Genomic DNA, 27,489 nt, shown 5'->3' on the forward strand with positions numbered 1-27,489 from the left:
CTTGTTTTATATTTTACAATGATCCTTTGGCTCATGCAGTGACCATTTAAAGTTGAATTGAATGGGCTTATGTGATCTTTTGTTTTTTGCTGTATTATAACAAATTTCTGTACATCCTTATGAGATCAATGATTGAAAAGAGTGTCTATATCTTTATTCCACCCATAGATGTGAACAGGAAGTGCTGGTGTTTCACAACCAAAGGAATGCATGCTGTGGGTCAATCTGAGATAGTAATTTTGCTGCAGTGTCTACCAGATGAAAAGTGTTTGCCAAAGGACATCTTTAATCACTTTGTACAACTTTATCGGGATGCACTGGCAGGTAGGAATGCTATAGAACTTTGCACCATTAGTAGATGATAAAAATTTTTGGACTCAGATATAAAATAATTATATTAGGTTTGGAAACCTGGCATTGAATTTTGGTATTTTCTAACAGTACTAGGAACTGAACACAGGTTCTTATGTGCTAAGCAAACACTCTACCACTGAACTACATCCCTAGCCCTCGGACTTTGACATTAGTGGCAAGGTAGAACTTGTCATACTTTGAGAAAATTATGTATTTTATTACTGATTCTCTTTTATTTTACAAAGGATAGATTAAAATTATAAGAGAATCCATTGACATTGGGTTAAGAATGTTGTTGTGATCTGTGGGTTATAACATTGGTATCTAGTAGAAGAAAGCATAGTAATAGCTCAATCGTTATAACCTCTAGTTATCAGTATTTATGCAATAATAGCATAAGCACTTGAATATTTGTATTTTTAAAATCAGTTAGCTTATATGATTTCAAAATAAGTTGTATTACTAACTGTGCAATGTACAAGTAAAATCACACTTGTGAAAACTGGACAAGGGTTGGGTGGTGGTGATCGTCTTTAACCCCAGCACTCTGGAGGCAGAGGCAGATGGATCTCTGTGAGTTTGAGGCCAGCCTGATCTACAGAGCAAATTCCAGGACAGGTTCCAAAACTACAGAGAAACTCTGTCTTGAAAAAAACAAAATAAAAATAAGAAACTGGACAATGCTAATGATGTTAACTTAAAAAAATACTAAAGTTGGAGAGAAATAATTATACTTGACCTAGCCTGGTGGTTATGCCTGTAATTTCAGTACTTGGGAGGCTGATGCAGGAGGATCATGATTTCAAGACCAACCTGGGCTATATAGTGGGGGCCTACCTCAAAACAAAGCGAAACAAAAAATACATTTAAACTTATGATTTAACAGTACAGATTCACCTGATTTAACAGAAAAAAATACGATGTGGTTTAAATAAAGTGATTATTATTTATAAGAACAGAAAGTCAATAAATAATACCCGCTGTTGATAGAGAATACTGTAAATGTACAGACTAAAACAAGTAGCAAGAGGTTTTTTATTGTTGTTCTGAGACAAGGTCTTATTGTGTAGCTATGCTGACCTGGAACTTACTAAGTATGCCATGTAGCCTTGAACTCACAGAGATCTTCTGCCTCTGCCTCCTGAGTACTGGGATGAGATTTTTTTTAAGAATTTATTTTTATTTTAATTCTGTGTATGTATGTGTACCTGTGAACATGAGAGCAGGCGCCTGTGGAGGCCAGATGAAGGCATCGGATCCCCTGGAACTGGAATTACAGGTAGTTGTGAGCTACCTAACATGGGTGCTGGGAACCAAACGAGGGTCCTCTGGAAGAACAGCATGCGTGCTTTATCACTGAGCCAACTCTCTAGCCCTAAAATAAGTTCTCCCCGCCCCCCCGAAGAGAATTCTTATATTTTGGTTGTGAGCCTTTAACAGCTAAGCCATCTCTCCAGTCCCTAAAAAGGATCCGTAAGGCAAATGTGGTTACACACTTCTCTAATCTCAGGCAAAGGTAGGAGGATGGTAAGTCCAGACTAGGATACGTAGTGAGATTCCCATCTCTGGTAAATTCTGTGCTGAGGAACAGGAGTTGCAGAGGGGGTGCGGGTGGTTAATATAAACCTATTTTCATGTATTATCTAATAGAATTTCATAAAGATAGGAAACCATGAATTAGTCAAGCTTTCTTTTTTAAATTTATTATGTGTGTGTGTGGTGTGCATGTGCCACAGCACGCTTATGGAGGTCAAAGGACAACTTTGTGACGTCGATTCTCTCCTTTCACTTTTATGTGTGCATTCTGGGACCAAACTCTGGGCATCCATCAGGCTAAAGCAAGCACTTTACCCACTGGCCGATCCATGGCCACACAGTCTCTTAACTTTGCAAGCCCTCTGTGAGGTTTTGAGCAAAAATGTTATCTAATATAAAATACACTTTAGTATGTGAAGTATTTTTGAAGCATTGCAAAAATCAGAAAAATTAGAAATAATAGAAATATCTAGGTATAGGTGAAAAGGTTAACTGTTACATTTATTATATGTATGCTTTTTTTTTAAGAACTTCTACTAATAGCCAAAATTTATATAATGGGGGCTAGAATGATGGGTCAGTGATTAAGAGTGCTTTTTGCTTTTGTAGAGGACCCAGGTTCAGTTCCTAGCACCTATATAGTGGCTCACAGTCATGCTAACTCCAGTTTTCAGGAATCTGATACCCTCTTCTTTGGGTTCCTGTGCACATACAGTACATGTGAAGTGTTTATCTATTCTTTATCAATAAAAACTCAGGAGTCAGATATGGGATAAGAACCTGAATAATCAGAGACATGGCAAAGAATCAACCAGTGACAGCTCCCTCTGCCCACGCTTGTCCTCCCTCCAACAAGGCTGAAACTCTCCCCAATCCCTGCCCTACTATTTCCTGTGTCTCTCTATCTGTCTTTGGTCTTCCAAAAACCTCTGTGGCTAATTTTGGTCAGCTAGTAGCTAGCTCCACCTTCAGATTCAAAGCAAACTTTATTGGCAGTCTCAGGAGCATCATAGTGAAATCACATGTAACATACACTCAGGCATATACATAAATAAATATTTATATGTCTTGAATGTAGTAGCTTGCATATTTAAAACTGGCACTTAGGTGGCACACAAGTGTAATTATAACACTTGGGAGGCTGAGGCAAGCAGATCTCTTCTGAGTTTAAGGCCAGCCTGGTCTACAGAGCGTGTTCCAGGACAGCCAGGAAGAGACCCTATCTTGACAAACAGCAACAAAAGCAATCTGTGAGTTTTATTGTATATGAATTGTGCTTCAAAATGATTTTAACAGACTATTGTAGAGAGTCAGTAATCAATTAAGAAATTGCATGGCTGCAGGGCTGTGGTGGTGCACACTTTTAATCCCAGCATTCAAGAGGCAGAGACAGTCCGAGCTCTGTAAATTCGCGGCCAACCTGACCTAAAAAGTGAGTTCCAGGACAGGCTCCAAAGCTATCGAGAAACCCTGTCTTCAAAAAAAGAAAAAAAGAAAAGAAAGAAAGAAATTGCAGGTTTAACCTTAGTAATAACAGTGAGAAAAAGAGATGAAAGAAAGTGGTGACTCAATTAAATAGGGTTCAGTAACTTAGTGTGAGGTGTATTGTAGAGGAACAAGAGAAGGTTTGCTTCAGATCTCTGGCTTGGTATCCGAGTGAGTTGGTCTTAAGTATTCAGATGTCTAATAGAAAACTTGACAGAAGAGCAAGAGATGAATAATTGGTCAGTCTGCTGAATTACAACTAATGACTAATAAATTTTGAACTACTCAGATGGAATATGTAAATAGTAGGTAAATATGTGATGTGACTCTTAAGAGAGAAATCTAGTTTAAATTTAGGAGACATAGCTTTCACATATAGTCGAAATTAGAATTTTAGGGGCTGGAGAGATGGCTCAGAGGTTAAGAGCATTGCCTGCTCTTCCCAAGGTCCTGAGTTCAATTCCCAGCAACCACATGGTGGCTCACAACCATCTATCTGTAAGGGGATCTGGTGCCCTCTTCTGGCCTGCGGGCATACACACAGAAAGAACATTGTATACTTAATAAATAAATAAATATTAAAAAAAAAAGAAATTAGAATTTTAAATAGGATAGGCCAGTGTGAAGTGACTAAGATGTGTTTTGTATTAATGGTTTTGCATTATAAAATTTTATTTTGTCTATTTTAACTTAAATATCTAATATTAATAGAGTGTGGTAACAGTAGTTCAGTACATGTATGCAATATGTAATGATCAAATCAAGGCAGTAATGACTTCCATCTCCTCAAATATCACTCATTCCTATGTTGGGAGCCTTTGTAGTAAATACACTATAGATTCTTAGTTCTCTCCTGTGCTGTAGAAACACAGAACGCTCCCTCTGTTGTGGTGACCCTTACTAGCTCCTTTCTCCTGTCTCTCCTTGCTGCCCTGTGTGGTCTCTACTGAACAGTCATCCTATCCAGTCTTCTTATTTCATGCTCACGGGAAGCCTGATAAAAATAAATAAATAATAAAAATTAGGGAAAAAAATTATCTTTTAACAAATGTCATTCACTTAAAAAATAACCTTCTCAGGCTAGAGAGATAGCTTGGTTGATTAAGTGATTTCTATGCAAGTCTGAAGACCTAAGATTAATCTCATGTAAAAACCGGACGGCATAGCATGTACTCATAATCCCAGCACTAGGGAGGCGGAGACCGGTGGATTTCTTGGGGATTACTGGCCAGCCTCTTCAAACCAATTAGAAAGCCCTAGATCCAGTAAATGAGCTAGTCTCAAAAACACAAGGTGGATTGCTCCTGAGGAATGACATCAAGGCTGACCTATGACCTCCACACAAATGTGCACACATGGGGAAATACAAAGATAGACAAATGAAACTTTTGTAAATATGGGCCTTTCACAGGGAAAGATTGGGAATTGATATTTGGTTATGTCTAGCTCAGTTGTGTGTAATAATAATTACTTAAACTATGATTGATTTCTTATCATAGAAGCTAATCAACAAACTTTTTGTTTCAGGGAATGTTGTAGGCAACTTGGGACATTCTTTCTTCAGTCAGAGTTTCCTGGGCAGTAAAGAACACGGTGGATTCTTATATGTGTCATCTACCTACCAATCACTGCAAGACCTAGTGCTTCCAACCCCGCCTTACCTGTTTGGGATTCTCATCCAGAAATGGGAAACCCCTTGGGCCAAAGTGTTTCCCATCCGGCTAATGTTAAGACTTGGAGCTGAATATCGACGTAAGTTCAAATGTCTTCTTCTAAGCTACACAACCAAGACATATGGGGAGATAAAGCTTGAAATATTTTGATCCCTCTCTGGTAAAAATAAGCTTTTGAAAATAGATATGCTAAATATGACCAATTATTGCTATAAAGGAAAGAACTGAAAACATCAAATGAGGAAGTTGATGGTATTTTTTTCTTCGTAACTTTATTCTTTTATGATTCACGGATAAAAACATCATCTTTAAAACAACTAATTTGAACAAGTATCTTTATTTTTATAGTATATCTGTAAGCATATTTGTTATTACTTGGTTAGAAACATTTATAAAAATTCCTTTTACTTGACTCTGACTGATAATTGAAACTAGTAATATGGTGATGACTCTCACTTGATCATCTGACTGACAGGTCTTCTTTGCCCGTGGTTGTAGCAGTACAACTGTGTGTGTGTAAAACATGAAAGACTAGATGCAAGCTTTACTTTAAATTTTATATCTTCACCTACTTAAAAGTGCCCTGGTCTAGGAATCAGAGCCCTTGAATTAGGTTCTCAACCCCACCATCTACTAACTCTATAATTTAGGAAAGTAACTCAGATTTTGTGATTGCTAGCTTCTCACTCAAATCGTCTTTTTGTTTTACAAACTGGTGATCTTAATGCTTGCCTCATGTTCTACTATATTGTTTAAGGAATAAAATAAAGTAATAAATAATCAAGAAAATACCACTACACAGGCCAATCTCATGGAGACAATTCTTCAATTGAAATTCCCTCTTCCTCAGTGTGTCAAGTTGACTACTAAGATTAGCTGTCACACCTATGTATTTTTATTTATGTGTTATTCACTGATTAAGATTTAATTAAGAAGGCTTGGAGAGATGGATCGAAATTTAAGAGCACTTCTTGTCTTACAAAAGACCAGGTTCATTTCCCACACCCACGTGAAGGTTTACAACTACCCACAAATCCAGTTCCAGGGGTTCTGATGCCCTCATCTGATCTATGGGGCTACCAGGCACACATGTAGTACAATGACATACATATAGACAAAACACCCATACACATTAAAATAAATAAGTATAAACAAATTCAAAGAAAAATAACTTAATCAAGGGCTGAACAAGGTGATCAGCACTGAGATGGCAGAGGCAGAACTCTGTGAGTTGAAGGTCAGCCTGTTACCATAGCTCATTCCAGGTCAACCAGAGCTGCATAGTGAGACACTGTCTCCAAAAACAAGAACAAAATAACAACATCAATCAAGGCCTATAAAGTATTTTGAATCTTGGAAATTCAGAAATGGCTAAGGTATGATTATAGAATCTTAGGAATCTAAGGAATAAACAGAGGTTATGATTACAGTAGTATGTTGTATTGCAAGCCCATGCTTATTATTAAATTCATTGGGAGCTCCAAGGTGATCTTTGTCTTGATCAAGAATGAAGAAAATGGATAAAAAACACTTCTTAGGTAAAGATGCTCCTGGATGGAACTCCAAAGACAGAGGAGCAGCAAAAAGAAACAGGATTGCCTACAGAGAAAGCAGCAAGTTTCCTTGTCCTGTATTGTCATTTCAAACAGGAAACCTTTGTTAATGAGCCATCTAGGAGTGTCCCCTGGTGTTTGGCCGTCCTAAGGAGGGTCTCGGTTAGGAGGTATAGAAGAGTGAGCTCCTAGACTTCTTAAGCGCAGAGGTTTGGGGAAACGCTTGTTTTTCTGGATCACACCAATCCAGTTACTTCATAGGACCTGGTGGGTCACTTTAGAAACTACACTGAAAGACTTCTGCTCATCAGAAGACTAAGTTTGGCTCAGAAGTTGTCTGCAACCATACTAAATTCTTTTGAGCCCAACAATTGAAATTTCATAATGATCCATTTTAATTATATTTAAATTATTTTAACAATGATGTCTCTTTTCCTAGAAATTTAAGCTGCCAAATTTATTGTGCAAATTTCTCATTTCTGTAGTTTACCCCTGTCCACTGTTCAGTGTCAGATTTCGGAAGCCATTGTTCGGAGAGACTGGGCATACCATCATGAATCTTTTAGCAGTAAGTTGAGAATTTTCCTTTTATATTTCTTGTGCTTGTACTGAAGGGAAAGATTTCTTTATTTTGTTGACAGCTGTGCCCTTGATGCTTTAGGCAAGTGAAGCTCTATGCTGGAGGAGAAGAGAATATAATATGCTTTTCAAAACAGTGGAGCTCTTGGGTGAAACAGGGATTCCAACCCTGATTATATATTGTCTAGATTCTGGGTTCTCTAGGTTACCGGGTTCTGGTAAGAACTAGAACACTGTATAAATAAAGACCTAGCATTTTGTCTTGTTTTCATTGTAAGAATGACATCTGCCATCTCTGTATGGTTCACTGTTAGCCAGATTGGTCCTGATGCTCACATACAGGCCAGTAAGGCTTCTTCTGCTCAAGGGTCTGTGTATGGACTAGGGTTTACATTTTATTTTTTCCTGGCTGTTGACCTCTCTCATGTCTCTGCTATATGTGTGCAGCTGATTATTTTGAACAAAATGTTGGTGGATTAAAGTTTCTGCTACATATTTAACAGACTAAGATAAATCTTGGTTATTTAGAGTGTTTATGAAGTTTCCTATTTCACCTCCCCGAACTCTTTGTTAAAAATCTAACTAGTCTGCCCCAGCAAGCTGGCAACCTGAGGCTAACATAGCTATTGGCTGGCCCTCCCTTTGTGTGTGTGTGTGCATGTGTGATTGTGAAAATTCACATCATGGTATGTGTCTGTTTTTGCCTTTCACTTCTTGATATTTCCTGTTGCCTACAGACTAGCTGACCCTTGATTTTCCAGGGTTCCTCTTGCCTTTGCCTCCTGTCTCCAAGTACTGGTATTAGGATTACAAATACTTGTGCTATGAGTCCAGCTTTACATGGGTTCTTGAAATTCAAACTCAAGTCTTCATGCTTTCAGAAGCAGTTTTACCCACTGAGCCATGTGCCCAGCCACATTGTCCCTTTTAATTAGCCACTAAGATACTGCTCTTTCCCTCCCATACTGCTCTGAACGTAGGGCTAGGCAAACTCTCTACCACTGATTTACATCTAAAACCCAACCTATTATTTTTATTTTGAGACGGAGTCTCATTTAATTGTTCATTCTGGCTTCAAACTTGAGAACCTCAGGCCTTATCCTTCAGAGTAGCTGAGGTTACAGGTATGAACCACTGCTTTGTTTTAAACTCTCTCTCTCTCTCTCTCTCTCTCTCTCTCTCTCTCTCTCTCTCTGTGTGTGTGTGTGTGTGTGTGTGTGTGTGTGTGTGTGTGTAGGTGTAGGTGTAGGTGTAGTGTAGAGGCCAGAGGACAACCTTAAGTGTCATTCCTCAGGAACACCATCTGCCTCATTTTCAGACACTGTCCTAGTCCGTTAATTAGAGGCTGTCTGGCAAGTGAGGCCTAAGCATCCTCATTGTCCTATCTCCCTAATACTGGAATTACAAGCAGGCTCCATCACACCTGACTTTTTAAGTGGGTTCTGGGACCTGAACTCAGGCTTCATACTTGGATAAGCACGTTACCTGCTGAGCCACTCTCTAGCCCTCTGGTTGCTGCAGTTTGACAGTGCTCCGGAACAATAAACGTACTGCTATCCATAGAGCCCTTCCCTGCTCGAACAACTTAACAGGTATTGGGACAGAACTGCAAGGCAGTCACCACCTCAGCTTGGCTGTTCGTTCTTGAAATTCAGCTGTTCTCATGAAGTTACTTCTGAGTGTATCAGATGTCTTTGGTCTGATTTTACAGCACTGAAGTGATTATTGTTGTAAATGATTTACTCGGCTTTTAATGGTCTTTCCTTGTTTTGTTGATGTTTGAGAATTCCTGTTTTGTACAGCCCAGGCTACCCTTGACTCTATACCTCCTGCCTCGTGCTTCCAAGTGCTGAATGGCATGTACAAACATGACCAGCACTTAATTTCTTTCTAGATTTATTTTATTTTTAATCTTGTGTATGTGTGAGTGTGGGTGTCTGAGGTGTCGGATCTCCTGTAGCCAGAGTTTGAGACAATTGTGAGCCCCCAGATATGGGTGCTGGGAATTGAGCTTGGGTCCTCTAGAAGAGTAATACACACTCTTATCCGCTGAACCTTCTCTCCAGCCCCTTGATTGCTCTTTAGGGAGTGGATTTGGAGCTAACTTCATGTTGAAGTTAGTTCTTTTTTAAGGGAGAAAAGATATTTTTACATCATAGGAGGAAAGTAACGGCAGGGGAGCAGTTAAGTCACATGGCATGTGCAGGAAGTCACAGCAAGGTAGCAGCTGGTCACATGGCAGGTGCAGTCAGGAAGCAGACCAAGGCCAGTGCTGGTGCTCAGCTTGCTTTCTCCTTGGGAATGAGTCCAAGACCCCAACCATTGAATTATGCCGCCCACAGGTGGGTCTTCCCACCCCAGTTAACCCAGTCTGGTAATCCACACGGGCACACCCAGCGGCTAACCTAATCTAATAACCCCTTACAGATGTGCCCACCAGCTTGTCTCCTAGGTGATTCTAGATCCTGTCAGTTTGACAGTATTAACCCTCACACTCCAATTTTTTTTTTAATCCAGCTATATTTTTAAAATACGTGAAGGCCAGGTTTTGTGACTTAGGCCTGTGGTCCTTTCCAGTTACAAGGCTAAGGCAGAAGGATCATCACACGCTCCGACTGGCCACTGCGATTTCAGTGTGTGGGTTTTCCCATCAGTAGTCTTGTGCTCTATTGCAAGGAACACAATAGAAGTACTTAGGAAAGGAGAGGGAGCAGGAGGAGGAGAGGGAGTGGGAACTGGGATTGGTATGTCAAGTGAGAAAAGATTGTTTTTAAAAAAACTAATTTTTTAAAAAATGCAAAAAAGAAAAAAAAGAAATAGCCTTTTCTGCTGGGAGGTGATGACACACGCCTTTAATCTCAGCACTTGGGAGGCAGAGGCAGGTGAATCTCTGTGAGTTCAAGGCCAGCCTGGTCTGTAAGAGCTAGTTCCAGGACAGCTAATGCTGTTACACAGAGAAACTCTGTCTCAAAACAAAACAAAACAAAAAATAAATAAAAACAAACAAAAAAAGAAACACCTTTTCTTCCCATCCTGGTTTTCAACTTCTTAGACCTAACAGTAAAACTCAGAGTCAGATTGACTTCTTTGTTGAACTTCCTTGTTCATATTCCATACCCAATCAAGTGGCAGGCATTGTCTGTTTTTCTTTTAATCTGACAGATTTTCACTATCTTTTGAGCTATTAACACTTTCCATAATCCCTGTCTCTTCCTTACATTATTCTTATCAGCTCATCTCCCCTCCTCTCACTTACACTTTTGTTGTTTTGTTTTGTTTTTGTTTTCGAGACAGGGTTTCATCGTGTAGCCCTGACTCTCCTTGAACTCACTCTGTAAACCAGGATGGCCTCATACTCACAGAGACCTGCCTGCCTCTGCCTCCTTAGTGCTGGTATTAAAGGCTTATACAACCACTGCCCAGCTCGCTAACACTTTCTCATCACTTAGTTTTCATAAAGAACTCAGATCTGTTCAAAACAAAACAAAATAGGCCAGAAACCTCAGAATCAAAGTCAGAAGTCTTTGTGGTATCAAGTATGGTGACTCAAATTTGTAATCTCAGCCCTAAAAAGGCTGAGGCCAAAGAGTTTTGAAATCAAGGGTAGCCTGCCCTACATAGTAAGTTCTAACTCAGCCTGGGCTATGTAACAAAACCCTGTCTAAAAAAAGAATGAAAGAAATAAAAAGAAGAAAAATATCAGCCCCTCTACTGGTGACCTGTAAGAACCTATGGCATCCTGCTATATACACCGTCACCCTAGACTTGACTCGTGCTTGTTTTCCTTCAGGCTTAATTGATAGTGTGCATGCACCTTCAGATACTCACTGAGAACTGAAATGTTTAGAAATACAAGAACAAAACGAGTTTGAGTCCATACCCTCCTGCAAATTCATGGCAATAAAGCAGAGTGGTCATTTATTTAGTGTTATGTGGGAGGAGTATAGTTTCCTACATTGGGTTTACTGCCTGTGGCTTATAGTACTGAGAGACAGGATGCACATCCTCTCATTGTTTAAAAAGCAAGGTCATTCAATATTGGTATTATTTCCGTTTGTGCCACTTTTATTACAATAAATCAATTTCTACTATTTTTATCATGCTTTAATTCTACTTTAATCTGCTTTGCCCAGGACTTTCGAAACTACCAGTATACTTTGCCAGTAGTTCAAGGTTTGGTGGTTGATATGGAAGTTCGGAAAACAAGCATCAAAATCCCCAGCAACAGATACAATGAGGTAAGACATTACCACAAGGGACATTTTTTTATAATTGAAAATGCAAATAAAAATAAGAAGTGCATGATTGCATGTGAATTTTATCTTCAATTGATAGTAAACTCAGTTTATATTAGTACTTGTCTTAGTTCATTTATGTAAAATTTTCTTATAGAAAAATAGAGTGTTAAATTGTGGACTTCTAAAGTAATTGTGACATTTTATTTTTCAATATTGTGATAGATTTACATTTTTATTAAAAAGTATAAAGTTAGTTATAGCATAACTATGAAATTTGTGGTGGTATTGTTTCCTTTTTCTCTCATACAGCAGATGCTTTGCTGTTCTTGTTTTTTTATTGAAAATAAATTTCTTTTTTAAATAATGTTTTTATTATGGTTTCCCCTCCCCCAACTTTTTCCAGATCCTCCCTGACTCCCTACCTACTCAAATCCACACATTTTCTCTCATTAGAATGCAAACAGGAATCTAAAGAAATAATAATAAAGTAATATAAAATATCATAAAATAAAATAAATACAAACTGGAATAGGATAAAGTAACAAACTACCAGGAGAAAAAGCACAAGAAACACAGATGCAGAAGCAAACATACATATTCACACAGAGAGATCCCAGAAACAAGTATACATGTTCACACAGAGGAGAGATCCCAGAAAAACACAAAACTGGAAATCATGATATATACATGCAAAAGACCAATAAGAAAAAAAAGGAAAAAAGAATAAAAATAATGCCAAACAAAGCATTATGAGACAAGGAATGTCCAAAAATGCCATTGATTTTTTTTTTTTTAAACTGGCTGTCTGCTGCTGGACATGGAGGTCTGTCCTTAAGGGTGATTTATTTTCCCAGTGAGACTCCACTGGAAAAAAACAATTCCTTTACTAGTAGTAGCTTCTGGACTAAGAATGATATGTCCACCCCCCTCTCAAAGCTAGGACCTGTGCATGCTGCCACAGTCTCTGGGTTCATATGTATATCCATCCTGCTGTCTTGTTTCCCTGGTGTTCTCCATCCCCACTGTGTAGTCGGAGGCCGCTCATTCATTTCCCTGCTGCCCAGACCCAAAATAGACACACAGAAACTGTATTAATTGCAGTACTATGTGGCCAATAGCTTAAGCATATTTCTAGCTAGCTCTTATATCTTAAATTAACCCATATCTATTAATCTGTGTATTACCACATAGTTGTGGCCTAGGTAAGGTTCTGTCCAGCATCTCTCTCCTGCAGCAGCTATGTGGCATCTCTCAGACTCCACCTATTCTCTCTGACTCCACCTACTTTCTCCCAGCATTCAGTTTGGTTTTCCCTGCCTAGCTCTGTTCTGCTCTGCTACCGGCCCATGCAGCTTCTTTATTCATTAGTCAATAAAAGCAACACATATACAGGAGTGCTCCCACACTACCACTGGCTCTTAAAATAGTTTCATTTTCTCTCCCATAGGGCTCCCTGAGCTTTGAGAGGAGGGATTTGATGGAGATATCCTATTTAGAACTGAGTGTTCTAGGGTCTCTCTCTCTCTCTCTCTCTCTCTCTCTCTCTCTCTCTCTCTCTCTCTCTCTCTCTCTCTCTCTGTGCTTTGTTTCATTATGGGTCTCTGTCTTTGTTCCCACCTGCTGCAGAAGGAAGCTTCTCTGATGATGGCTGAACAGTGCAGTGATCTATGAGTGTTTCAAAACATCATTAGGAGTCATTTTATTGCTAAACTCTTATAACAGAACAGTAGTGCTTGGATTTCCCTTAAGTCCCTGGCCTATCTAGCCTCAGGTTCTTGACTTCTGAACAGTGTTGAGTATGGGTTCCATCTCATGGAGTGGACCTTAAATCCAATCAGATTACTGCCATAAACACTGTGACAATTTTGCACCAGTATATCTTTCAGGCAAGTCACTGTTATGCCCAGATGGTGGGGACCCCCAAAAGACCACCACAGAGATCAAATTCTGTATGTAAAAGCAAAGAACTTTTATTTAAGTTCGAAATTGGACTCTCCATGTGTCCAACACATTGGTATGATCAGAGAGCCTCGAGCTCAGTTGGGGTGGGGATTTTAATTATAGCAGAAGTTGGAGTGAGGGATTTCTAAGGTTCAGGACCCCTAATTGGCTGACATTTGTCTAAAGGTGTCTTGGTGAAAGGGGATGGATGTGTGCTGGACTAAGGGACATCAGTTGATGCTGTCTACAATGGTTGGAACGTTAGGACTTTCTTTCCCCTTGTATGGTCCATTCCTGGGTGGTGCTTGGGTGGTCTCAGTTTGTGGTCTTTCCTGGAACCAGTTGTTGCCTTAAGATAACCTGAAACTCAGGCCTCTGTTGAGCTTGTCACAGCTGAGCCCTATAGTCACTGTTGTAGATCACAGGGTTTATAGCTAGGTTGATGTTAACCTTTCTCCTTTGGTATCAGCAGAGTACCTTCTTATCTTAGTACCATGAACACTAGTCATTAGGGGTGAAAGCACTAGGTAGGCACCAGCTCAACTTCTCCATGTTCATCAAGTTGTTTAGGCATTGTCTTCAGCAGTATGGTTTTACTATCAGTTTGTAGGGAGCAACCAAAAGCCTTGGCAATAGCATGAGTTGTTTGGGAGTGTCTCTGGGTACCCTTTGGCCAACAACTTGATGATCTGTAAACCATTCCTGGAACTGGAGGTTTCATTTGGTGATGAGAGATGTCTAGTTAGGCATATACTGCCAAGCCCACCTTTTTTTATTGGGTGTTAGGAAATCCAGATTCAGGTCCCCATGCTCACACATCAAGCCGTTTCTTTCTCACTGAGCCATCTCTCTTGCCCTGTATATCCTTGATCTGCTTTTGCTTCAAGCTTTTCATAAACTATTTCCTTATTGACATACACTGACCTTACTCTTCACTTACCTAACCCTACTTACTTTTCAAGTGTCAGTTTAAGGATAGGATATTTTCTCTAATTGATTTTAATTCCTATGGGGGTGGTCGTGTTCCTGCAAACACGGCAGCCAGCATAGGAATGATCCACAAGAGTCACGAAGGAAATGCAGGCCAGCACAATTTAGTGGTACTGGTTCAAACTTCTAGAGTCTGACCCTAAGCAGTTTATTGTAAGCATATTTTGTTAAGATTTATTTATTATGTATACAATGTTCTTCCTGCATGTATGCTTGCAGGCCAGAAGAGGGCACCAGATCGCATTATAGATGATTGTGAGCCACAATGTAGTTGCTAGGAATTGAACTCAGGACTTCTAAAAGATCAGCCAGTGCTCTTAACCTCTGAGCCATTTCTATAGGAAGAGAGCCTGCTTGTCGTCCCGGCCTCCCAGAACCAAAATAATCACACAGAAACTGTATTAATTAAAACACTGCTTGGCCCATTAGCTCTAGCTTCTTATTGACTCATATTAATTTAACCTTAATACTGGACCTCTACCTTCCAGGACTGTGCAATAGTGGAGCATGAAGGGAAGCTCATAATTACCCTAACTTAATGTTTTCTAGGCCATAAGACACATAGGCAGAACCTAAGCAGACTTGACATTTCCCCAAGTTGAGGTGATAGAGTCGAGAATCCAGGAGGACCATGACTGCTAGAATTTGCAGGCAAGGTTACCAGAAATGAAAGAGCCCAGGAGATCTTCAAGGAGTTTGTGTTGAATGTGTGTTCATGAAGAAAATACTAGGAAGGAACAGGCAGAGCAATTCTCATGGGTCCAGGAATACTTTTTTTACCAACCATGTTACACATACAATAATGTTGCTAAGCCATCTGAACAAGATAAAGAGAATGTCAAAAGATGAAAGAGTATCAGCCCATAGTTCTTGTAAGCCTTGATTGTAGTTGGATGTGCTCATGAGATAGTAATTTCTCCAGTGGAGTAGATCAGCAATAGAGAGTTCTATTTTGTTACTCCCCATGTTTCAAGTGCCTGTAGCCAGAGACTATATTAAAAGAACATTATTATTAAAGACTGAGAGCAATAGCAAGGAAAAGTCACAAGTCAGAGAGCCTGGGCTCAATCTCCCACGGTCCCAAGGTGGAAACTGCTGCAGGAGGCAGTTATGGAGACCAGAGGCCAGCACACCCAAAGGTTAAGGAGACTTGGCTCAAGCAATGAAGGGTACCATGGGTTGTAGCCACGTATGTGGTGCCTAGTAGCTAGGTTCTTTGCCTGAAGATAACTGCAGAGTCTGCTAATGCCAAGCTTTAGGTCAATCAACCTTTCTGCCAAGAGGCTCACTGCCATGGGGAGAATTTTGAAGGCAGTGGATATTTGACTTTTATATCTGCATCACTACCAAGTGTTTAACTCAAGCACATTTTCAAGTCTAGAGATTGATCTATATAGATTTCAGTGCTGTATTTACTGTTCCTGCTGCCAATGCACTCATGAGACATCCTCTGGCTAAAGCATTAGCTACTACATGCTGTACAAACTGGAGACTCCTGGAGCATGGGACAACCCGCCTATCTCATAGACTGCAAAGCTGGATGTGACCAGCAGGGGCTCCTAGTACACATAGAAAGGAAGCTGCTGAAGTAAAACAGCTCTTTCTAATCTCTGACCCTTGACCTGTTCAGGATTAGCACCAGTGCAATTGGGGTGGAAGAAGAACAAGCTAAGATTTAAAAAAAAAACAAAAAAACAAAAAACAAAAACTGAAGGCAAAGAAGATCTGTTCAATGAAATTAGAGCAAAAAATTTCCTGGATCTAGGGAAAGAAATGGATATCCATACACAAGAAGCATTGAGAACCCCAGACAAATATAACCAAAGAACTTCTCCCTAGCACAGTCAAGATGTCAAAACAAAGAAACAACAGTAAAAACTGCAAGAGAAAAATGCCAGTTACAATGATAGACACATCAGAATAACATCAGACCTCTGGCAGAAACCCTAAAAGCCAGGAAAAAAATAGAATAATATATTCTGTCTTTGAAAGGATATAATTACGTACCAAGATTGCTGCATTCAACAGACCTATGTGGGGAAGTTGTTTTGTTTGTTTTGTTGGATACAGATATAAATAACCCAGGCTGGCCTCAAACTTAAACAACAACCCTGTATTAGCCTCATGAGTACAGGATTACAGGTATGTATGAATCACTTGACCAGTGTAACTGAAAGTTTCTCTCCTGCCTACCAGTTCCCAAATAACCACTCTGAGACTTAATATTGATTATAATTGATTGACTGATGGTTCAGGCTTCTTACTGGATAGCTTTTACATATAAATTAACCCATTCCTAATAGTTTGTATATCATTATATTTCCCATGACTTATAGGTAATGCTCTGGCATCTTACTCCTCCGGTAGCTGCTGGCATCTCCCTCGACTCCGCCTTCTTTCTCCCTATATTCAGTTTGGCATTCCCACCTAGCTACAGGAGCTTATTTATAAACCAATAAAAGTAACATATTCACAGTGTACAGAAGGGCATCCCACATCAGACCAGGTCAAAGTCCTCTTTTAAAATCTACCTTGAAAGACATTTCAAGACAAGCACAAACAAAAACAGTTCGTGCCCACCCCTTCAGCCCTGAGAAGAATAATCATGGTAGTTAGCTTTTCTCATCACTATGACCAACACTGACAGAAGCTTAAGGAAAGGAAGCTTTGTTTTGGATCACAGATTCAGAGAATACAGCTTATGATAGCAGGGATGGCAAGGAGACTGAAGTGACGTGGTCCATGGAGATGGGATCCAGTGCAGCAGCTCTAAAGGAGCTTTTCACATCTTTGGAAACAGGAAGCAGAGAGAATGGCCCTGGGTTTGTCTCCTATCACTGTAGTGTGTGGTGATACATGCTTATAACCCCAACCTTTAGAAGGGGTGGTCAGGAGGGTCAGAAGTTCAAGACAAGCCAGGTGATAGTGGTACACGCCTTTAATCCCAGCACTCGAGAGACAGAGGCAGGCAAATCTCTGTGAGTTTGAGACCAGCCCAGGCAACACAGAGAAATCCTGTCTTAAAAACCAAAACAAAAAAGTTCAAGACCAGCCTGAACTACGTGAGGTCCTATCTCAAAAGAAAAGGTGACACGCTCAGTTGACAAATGATTACATGACTTAACACCTAAAAACTAAAAAGATTGGTAAGGAAAAGAAGACTCTACAGGTGAAAACTACATTTATAGACTCAAGAATTAATGTTGGTAAGTCTCCCTCAGTTGGATTACGGTTTTAATACAATTCCATTCAAAATACTAACAGGTTTTTGATTTTTGCTTCTTGGTTTGTTTGTTGTTTGTTTGCTTGGTTTTTAGAAATTGAGATGCTAAAACTCATGGAAATGTAAAGAACCAGCAATTGCTGGATGGTGGTGGTGCACACCTTGAATCCGAGCACTTGGCAGGCAGAGGTAGATGAATCTCTGTGAGTTCAAGGCCAACCTGGTCTACAAAGTGAGTTTTAGGACAGGCTCCAAAGCTACAAAGAAACCCTGTCTCATAAAACAAAAATATAAAAACTAAGAATAGGCTAGGCAGTGGTGGTGCACGCATTTAGTCCCAGCACTTGGGAAGCAGAGGCAGGTGAATCTCTGTGAGTTTTAGGCCAGCCTGGTTTCATGAGTTCTGAGACAGTTAGGGCTACACAGAGAAACTTATCTCAAAAAAAGGAAAAAAGAAAGAAGGAACTAGGAATAGCCAAAAGAACTTTGAGAGGGAGCATAATCCAAGGACTGACATGTTTAGATTTTAATTTTTTGTCAGGGTTTTGCTATGTAACCATGGTAGACTTGGAAATTGGCTGCAAAGACCACAGTGGCTTCAAATTTGCCTCATGAGTGCTGGGTTACAGGGCTATACTACACACTCAACTGCCATCATTGCCTTAAGCAAATATACAAAGAGACTGCTGAGACAAAATAGAGACTAAAAATAGATCCTCACATATAGTCAGCTGATATTCCATAAAGGTGCGAGACAGTTTGTTAGGACAGGATAATCTTTGGAACAAAACTAGTAATTTTATAGTTGTGCATTCAATTTTTAAAAAACTGGCTACAACCTTTTACCTCAGTACACTATACAAAAATGAACTTAAAATGGTTCATAGACTTCAAAAGGTTAAATAAAAACCTTTGTAAGGGGTATTCAAGAACAAGATTGACAGGCTGGTTGTGGTGGCTCATGACTGTAATCCAGCACGTGGGAATCTGAGGCAGGAGGAGCTTGAGGTCACTCAGTGTGAGCTAAAGAATGAGACCCTATCCCACCCCCTGTCCACCAACACCTGAAGCTGGTGGAAGAGCTGGCTCTAACCCCCACCAGCTTCAATACCTGGGAGAGCAGGCCCTGCACCTCTCCAGGGCAGCACAATGGAGCCAACCCTGTTGACACAGGTGTGGGTGAGCCAGGCCTGAGTAGTGAGAAAGGGAGAGCTGTCCCCATACTCATCTGTCATGTGGTGGCATGAACAGAGGAAAGATATCCTCCTCCCCACCCCACCTCCGCCTTTCAACATCTGATAGAGGTGGAGGAGCTACCCCTGGAGTCATAAGAGGAGGAGAGCTGTCCCTACCCCTCAACAGCTGTAGCACTCAGGTGAGAAGCCCCTGTACCTCACCTGGGCAACACATAGAGCTAGTCCTGATGGTGTTAGAGTGGAAAACCAGCCCTGAGGGCATAAAAGCAGAACTGGCCCTACCCCTCTCTCATTGCTACAAGAGGTGAATTAGCTGGAGAGCTCACCCTGGTGGTAAGGATAGGGGAGAACTGTCAAATGGACCAACCCAGAACCAGGATTATCCACCCCATCTATGAGCTGCTGGAGCAGATCTGAAGGGATCTGACTTGGGGGCCAAAAGCTGCAAGATCTCCAAGACACAGAATGACAAAGGATACACAGGAAGAGTCCTTGTGAGGGCCCAGCATCTACAGTGTAGTAGACACCTTGAACCAGACCAACTACTCTGCAATGAACACTTGCAAGTAACAGTATATGGACAAAGGAGATTACTGCGTGACTCATTGTGTCACACTGCATCTTCCATGAGGAGATTTTTAATTTTTTCCCCTACCCCCTTTTTTCTCTTAAATTTTTTTTTTTTATTTGGGGGCAAGGTACAGGGGCAGAGTTGGATGCGAAGGTGCGGGGAAATGAATGGGCCTGAGATACATGATGTAAAAAACATATAGAATCAATAAAAAGTATTGAAAACTTTCAAGGGTCTACCTTGAAGACTTTCACTCAGGGTTCAAAAAGAGAAGCCACAATAAACATAGAAACTAAAGTCTGATGACTGTAGGAAAATAATCTTCTCTCACATGTTCTTTCTATTCATGTTCTCTTTTATTTTTTTATGTTTGTTGAGCTCTAAATTTTTCTCTGCTCCCCTCCCTACCTCTCCCCTCCTCCCTTCAGCCTTCCCCCAAGGTCCCCATTCTCCCATTTTACTTAGGAGATCTTGTCTTTTTCTACTTCCTATGTAGATTAGATCTATGGAAGTCTCTCTTGGTGTCCTCATTGTTGTCTGGGATCTCTGGGATTGTGGTTTGTAGGCTGGCTTTCTTTGCTTTATGTTTACAAACCACCTAAGAGTGAGTACATGTGATAATTGTCTTTCTGTGTCTGGGTTACCTTACTCAGAATAATGTTTTCTAGCTCCATCCATTTTCCTACAAAATTCAAGCTGTCGTTATTTTTTTCTGCTATGTAAATGTACCACATTTTCCTTATCCATTCTTCAGTCTAGGGACATTTAGGTTATTTCCAGGTTCTGGCTATGACAAAGCTGCTCTGAACATAGTTGAGCACATGTCCTTGTGGCATGATTGAACATCCTTTGGATATATACCCAAAAGTGATATTACTTGAGGAAGGTTGTTTCCTAATTTTCTGAGAAATCGCCACACTGACATCCAAAGGGGCTGTACCAGCTTGCATTCCCACCAGCAATGCAGAAGTGTTCCCTTTTCCCCCACAACCTCTCCAGCATAAGTTGTCATCAGTGTTTTTGATCTTGGCCATTCTGACAGGTGTAAGATGGAATCTCAGAGTTGTTCTGATTTGCATTTCTCTGATGACTAAGGATGTTGAACATTTTCTTAAGTGTCTTTCAGCCATTTTAGATTCCTCTGTTGAGAGTTCTCTGTGTAGGTCTGTACTCCATTTTTTTTTTATTGAATTATGTGATCTTTTGGTGTCCAATTTTTTGAGTTCTTTGTATATTTTGGAGATCAGACTTCTGTCTGATGTGGGGTTAGTGAAGATTTTTTCCCACTCTGTAGGCTGTTGTTTTGTCTTGTTGACCATGTCCTTTGCTTTACAGAAGCTTTTCAGTTTCAAGAGGTCCCATTTATTAATTGTTTCTCTCAGTGTCTGTGCTGCTAGGGTTATATTTAGGAAGTGGTTCCCTGTGCCAGTGCGTTCAAGTGTACTTCCCACTTTCTCTTCTATAAAGTTCAGTGTGGCTGGCTTTATGCTGAGGTCTTTGATCCATTTGGACTTGAGTTTTGTGTATGGTGATAGATATGGGTCTATTTTCATTCTTCTACATGTTGATATCCAGTTATGCCAGCACCACTTGTTAAATAGGCTTTTGATATTTTTTGCTTCTTTGTCAGTGCCGTTTATTTTTTCTCTGCCATTACAAATTCTCAAACTCATATATATATGTGTGTGTGTGTGTGTGTATATATATACTTGTATATATATACACATACATATATATATATATATATACACGCATACACACACACATATCCTTATTCATTTTCTTGGGGACACAGGCATTCTTTGAAGATACCTAGGGAAACTTATCTGCTACTTTGTAGCTAACCACAGCTGTAGCAGTGGGGAGGCGCTGGCCTTCTCATAGTGGCATTTCATTTGTATTTTAGTAGATAAAGCTTGCTGATGATCCGAAAAGTAAAACAGCCAAACTGGCCAGCCTTACAGACCAGGCAGCAATGACACATACCTTTAATCCCAGTAGCCACACTAATTTACCATAGAAACCAGGTGTTGCAAGCCCTTAATCCCAGAACTAGAACGGATTATAAAACAGGAGGAGACAGCTCTCAGTCAGTCTCATTCTGAGATTCCTGGAGGCAGGATCGCCATTTTGGATTGAAATAGAGGTAAGAGCCAGTGCTTTTCTGGTCTTCAGGTTGAACCCCAATTTCTCTCTCTGAGTTTTTATGAATTGTGCTTCACCTTCTCTTAAAGGGCCACTTTAGGGTACAAAAGGGAGAAAACTAAACCATTGAGAGATGTAAGGAAAAGGCAAAGAATAGTGCATTTTACATTCCCTAGCTGTAGTTAACAGTATCTGGACATGGTTAGTCAGATGGCAGTCTGTTTTTATCACCTAAATCTCAGAACCTAAACAAAAACAGTTAGTATAGTGCATCAAAAGCTGATATAGAGTGTGAATTGCGTTTTGAATTAGAGCAGGAAGGTGTCGGTGAAGGAGACATAGGTACTATTGATCTCTTGAAGGCCTATGATATAACAAGGCCAGACACCTGCGGTTCTGTGGAAGTTCCTTCTGTAATCTCTCCACAAGGACATTCTGTCTGTCCCATTTGCCCCATCAGTCAGGCTATAGATAGAGAACAGGCTTAAAAGTTTCTCATCGTAAAATGGGACAAAGACTGGACTGTAAGAGAATGTTTTATATGCCAGAAAATGTAGAATAGGAAGAAGCCGTTCTACTAACAAGCACTGGAAGATTGTGCCAACACAGGAGTACACTGCTGAGGGTCGCAAAGCTGAGTTAGAAGGGGAGCATGCTGTCACTTGAGAGAGTTTGCAGTTAGAGACAGACATTCAAAAGGCAGCACAGTTCACAGGCACTAAGATGTGTAAATCTCTGTTGGTTCGCCTTCCAAATGTCAGCTCTCATTACTGTGTATGTTGTGGACTGCAGCAGAAAAGAAAAAGAAAAAGGGATAAAAAGAAATGAGACCCTGTCTCAAAAAAGAAAAAAGTAAGCTGGGATCAAGGTTTTGGCAATTTCTTTTAAAGATTTATTTATTATGTATACAGTGTTCTGCCTGTATGTCTGCCTGCAGGCCAGAAGAGGGCACCAGATCTCATTACAGATGGTTATAAGCCGCTGTGTAGGTGCTGGGCATTAAACTCAGGACCTCTGGAAGAGCAACCAGTGCTCCTAACCTCTGAGCCATCTCTCCAGCCCAGTAATTTTTGCTCAAAAGTAAAAAGAGAGAGACAGAGAGAGAGAGAGAGAGAGAGAGAGAGAGAGAGAAATTGTGTTGGTTATCTTCCTCCACTCCTCAAATTCTTGGCCTCTACTTCTTTTGTTATTATTTTTGCACACATATAATACATATAACTTAGAAATATAACATGTTGGGGTCATTCAGTGTTGCACATATTATATGTCTTTGGAAAACTACTTGGGATCAAATCACCTGTTGGGGCTCATCCTTGGAGCCAAGCGGTTTCCCTTTCTCAGCAAATGTTCATTAATTACTGGTAAGCTTTTCATCTGGGGGTAAGGACATGTGATAGTTCCCCTGTATACATTGACATATCAACTGGTGCTGTCATTTATCAGGTCTCATTTAGGTAGCCATGGCGTTGAGATTTCAAGGGTGCGGCAGCTTCCCTATAACAATTAAAGACACTGTTTTACAGCAGATGTCATCGTCCTTTGCTCTTACAGTTTTTCTACCCTCTTCTAAGAGGTTCCCTGTGCCTTTGGTGTGCCATTTCTTAGCAGATGTATCCACTGGTGCCAAGCAATTGGACAGTTCTGCAATTGGACAGTTTTGCTGCCGCAAAAAGCAGATTCTTTGATGAGAGGTGAAAGCTGTACTTGTCTGTGAGTGTAAGGATAGTAGTGTTTAGAGTGCAGTTGAGGGCCGGGCGGCGCATGCCTTTAATCCCAGCACTCGGAAGGCAGAGGCAGACAGATCTCTGAGAGTTGGAGGCCAGACTTGTCTACAAGAGCTAGTTCCAGGAAAGCCAGGTTGTTAGACAGAGAAACTCTGTCTTGAAAAACAAAACAAAACAACCCAAAAAAGAATGCAGTTAAGGTTTAGGAAAGTGGCATAGTAGACTCCCCAGGTTCCTTAGCTTCACTAACCACAGGTAGTGGAGTAGGTTTACTATGGCAGACATTAATTCCTTTCTACCGAGTGGGTCTTCAGTCCAATTAGGCATCTACTGGCTGCCCTCGAGGTATGAGTACCACCACTGCATCTTTCAGAATGCCTTGCAATGCATCCTAGTCATTTTTATGGTTCATAGATGTTATAGCTGATAAGGATAATGATTGCTTTCCTCCATTGGCATAATTCTTTCAGATACTGTGAGAACTAGTCTTTGGTAAGGAATCTTCCAGGTCAGTTCCAGCGCAGTTCCTCCAAGACCTCTGTCCGAAGTATGTGGTGACCTCAGTAATAAGGTCTTAGCTTTGATTTCTAGTCTGCAGCTGAGGACCATGGCAATAGTTTGTATTGTTCGGAGTCTCTTGGTCTCTCCTAGCACTGAGATTTTTGTTAGACTATGGCTTTTGAGGGAGCACTGTCACCCCAAGTGGTATAACTTCGATTAGTGTGTGTGTGTGTGTGTGTGTGTGTGTGTGTGTGTTCTTCTATATATGCAGTTGTAAGTAAACATAAAATAATACCCTTTGGCTTTTTCAAACATCCTTAATATTATTTATCCTGCCTGCATCCATTTTCCTCTGTGTTCCCTTCCTCCCCTCTCTCTAGGCAAACCCCTTCACAATCCTATTTTTTTCTTTATAAAGCCTATAGAGCTCCTCTTGCTCCATGGTCTTCTTTTTTTTACTATCCTGGTGTCTTAGTCACTTTCTGTTGCTGTGATAAAACTCCATGACCCAGGCAACTATATGAGGAAGGCTTATTCTCAGCTTATATCTAGGATAAGAGTCCCATCACCATCATGGCAGGGAAGCTGGCAGCAAGCACCAGGCTTGTTGGCATGAACAAAGCTGAGAGTTTACACCTCAGACAGCAATCAGGAAACAGGGCAAACAGAATGACAAAGCCTGTCTCCCTGCCTAGGGACATACCTCTTCGATCAAGGCCATACCTCCTCATCCTACCCACACAGTGCCATAAACTGGAGACCAAATATTCAAATGTCCAAGAATATGGAGATGTCTCATTTAAAACACTGCACCTGGTATCTAATTATTCCAGGTTATGTGCTTAACATCTAAAGGTCTGGAGCTAAACTCAACAAATAAGAGAGAACATGTGGTGTTTATCTTTCTAGGTCTGGGTTACCTCACTTAGTATGATATTTTATAGTTCTATTTACCTGCAAATTTCATGATTTCATTTTTCTTTACTGTGAATAGTATTCTCTTGTGCGTGGTGTACCACATTTGCATCATCCATTCATCACTTGAAGGGCATTGAGATTGTTTCTATCTTGTAGCTACTGTGAACAGAGTGACAGTGAGCATAGCTGAGCCAACACCATATGGAGTAGTAAATCTTCTGGGCTTCTCCTGAGGACTACGCTAGGTAGCTTATATAGATAGATACCTTTTTAAAAAATATCTCATTTTACAGAGGAGGAAATGGGGCATAGAGGTCAGCAAAGCCAAGATTCAAATACAGTAAGTCTGACTTAATCCTTCTTCGTTAATCATTATTCAAGGCTGAATGAGGATGACGGCATATATAAATAAATACAAAGAGAAAGTGTGTGCTGTGTCATTTCAAAGGAGGAGATGCTCATGTTAGTATCTAATAGAGAGTCAAAGACTTTATGCAAGAACTGAAATGTTTACTAAGCCGTGATTTGGGGTCAGATTTTCAAGGTGCTTCATTTTGGCAGAATAAGAAGAAGCAAAATAATAGCACTTGTCAAGAGTTAGACATGAAATTATAGTGTATCGGGTAGTCATGGGGCTGTCCCTGCTTGTCTAACCCTTACCACCAGTTATACGATGAGCAAATGCTCAGTGGTAGCTTGAAGTCTCAGGAAACTGGCCCACTTTGAGATATATGATCTATGAGAAAGGTATGCATAAGAAGCCATGGAGGCTGGGAAATGACTCATTGTGTAAGATCATGTACTGCACATGAATGGAGATCTGAGTTCAAATCCCAAAAGCCCATGTAAAAAGACAGGTGTGGTCATACACACACCTGTAACACCAGCGCTGTGAGGGGACTGAGATGGGGTCCCTGGGACTTGCTGACCACCAGTCTGGTTCCAGGTTCCGTGAGAGAACTACCTCTAGGGAATAAGATGATGGGGAGTGATAGAGCAGAGTACTCACTCCCTCAGCCTCCACACTCACAAACGTGTGCATACACCACACTCACACATGACAGCATTAGTGTCCCACTTCCAAAAGGACCTGGAGAGAGCTCTCTTTTTCCCTCGTTGAACTTCTTAAGGCAAGCAGTAACTCTACTGGAGTCACCATGAAAATTCAGCCAGGGTTCTTGCTCTTGCCATGTCTGCTCATTCTACCTGGAAATGTGGCTGAACATGTACCACCAGGATCTCCATCATGAAAGACAAAGGGTCCATTAGGTTGTATTAAGGGATCTTCCTTGAATGAGTTTTTTAAGACCCATCTAGCCAATGAAAGAGATCATGTTAGCTCTTTATACATTAAAAATAAAGCTTGTAAATCTTAAAAAAATAAAAGCTGGAGAAATACAAGTATATTGGTGAAGATGAACTTCTTGACATTTGCCAGTGTTCTAAGATGAGCAGTACTACCAGCTGGATCCCAGTAGAGAGACCAGACCAGGAAGCAGCCACCAACTCATTTTACCATGAGAACCTCCTCATCTTCTTGGACAAGGAGATCTTTGAACAGAAATATTTTGGAGGAACTTGTGCCTTTCACCAAGAACACAAAGGGGAGAATTTTTAGCCTCAAAGAAAAGGCTGTATAGAAACTCATGAAAAAGAAAAGGTGGTTCACCTGGCGGTGGTGGCACAAACCTTTGATTCCGTCACTTGGGAGACAAAGGCAGATGGATCTCTGTGTTCAAGACCAGTCTTGTCTACAGAGAGAGAGTTCTAGGATACCCAGAGCTAAACAGATAAACTCTGTCTCAAAAAAAGGGGGGGGGGAAGAAAAGGCGATTCTGGGTCCAAAATCTAGAAAAATCTTTGACCAACACCTCTGACACTGAACTCTGAAATCTTGCAAGTGCCCTTGGAGTACAGCATTTGCTCAAGGATCAACATTTGATGAGTAAACAGCCAACAGAAAAGATGGCAAAAGGCCTGTACAGAATGTGGTCAAAGGTGAAAATGCAAAGCCAGTGTTTGAAGAAACTTCTTGTCCTCCATAGATGTGGAAGAGGAGTCTGTAGTAAATGAAAGCCAGTGGCTCTGGTCTGCAAGACATCAACCTCAACATCCAGAACATTCCAACTAGGCCCTGAAGAAATTTACAAAGGCTCTGGCAACCAATGGTCACATAAAGCTCAGTCTGATATTTTCCATAGTGATGATTTTGCAGCTATTGCTTTTCAGATATGCTGACAGTAAACAAGACTATGAGAAGCCTAAACATAGAATCAAATTTTATAACCAGAACTGGAATCCTGGTCTTAGAAACCCTGAAAGATTTTGATGGAGACCAAGATTGACAATCAAGCTGGGTGGTGATGGTATACTCCATTAATCCCAGCACTCAGGAGACAGAATCAGAAGGATCTCTGAGTTCAAAGCCAGCCTGGTCTACAGAGTATGCTCTAGGTCAGCCAGAACTACACAGAGAAACCCCACCTCTAAAAATAAAACAAAACACACACATTCACACAAGACTGACAATTAAAGGCAGCAGTTGAGAATGGCTACTCATTGATAGATTGTCAGATGCTAGAGATGAGAACTTGAATATCTTGGAGTTTGGGTACCAGTTTATCAAGCAAGGTAAGAGAATAAGCATTCACTACAAAGAATGATGATGCAGTTTATAAGGAGAGAGTTGAAGACTTAAGGCAAAGTTTACTAGAAAGGTATGGTCTCACTGTGCAGCCATTTTAAAAAAAAAAGGCCTAAGCTCTCCTCTCTCTCTCTCTCTCTCTCTCTCTCTCTCTCTCTCTCTCTCTCTCTCTCTCGTGTGTGTGTGTGTGTGTTAGAGAATATACTAGGATATACATA

General features: G+C 40.5%; 1 protein-coding gene across 4 annotated transcripts in view; it reads left to right on the forward strand.

The window, feature by feature from the left end:
• Nucleotides 1–27,489, forward strand: part of Zfyve9 (zinc finger FYVE-type containing 9) — a 161,170-nt gene that overhangs the window by 106,016 nt on the left and 27,665 nt on the right. For all 4 annotated transcript variants that reach the window (XM_085686393.2, XM_085686395.2, XM_085686394.2 and 1 more), the window contains 4 exons: nt 169–324; nt 4,903–5,127; nt 7,087–7,169; nt 11,314–11,418. In XM_085686393.2, the coding sequence (XP_085542519.2) occupies nt 169–324; nt 4,903–5,127; nt 7,087–7,169; nt 11,314–11,418 (569 nt within the window). The remainder of the gene's footprint in view (nt 1–168; nt 325–4,902; nt 5,128–7,086; nt 7,170–11,313; nt 11,419–27,489) is intronic.

The sequence above is a fragment of the Myodes glareolus genome, chromosome 3 (assembly GCF_982192425.1).
Source record: "Myodes glareolus chromosome 3, mMyoGla1.1, whole genome shotgun sequence".
In the NCBI taxonomy this organism is placed as follows: Eukaryota; Metazoa; Chordata; class Mammalia; order Rodentia; family Cricetidae; genus Myodes; species Myodes glareolus.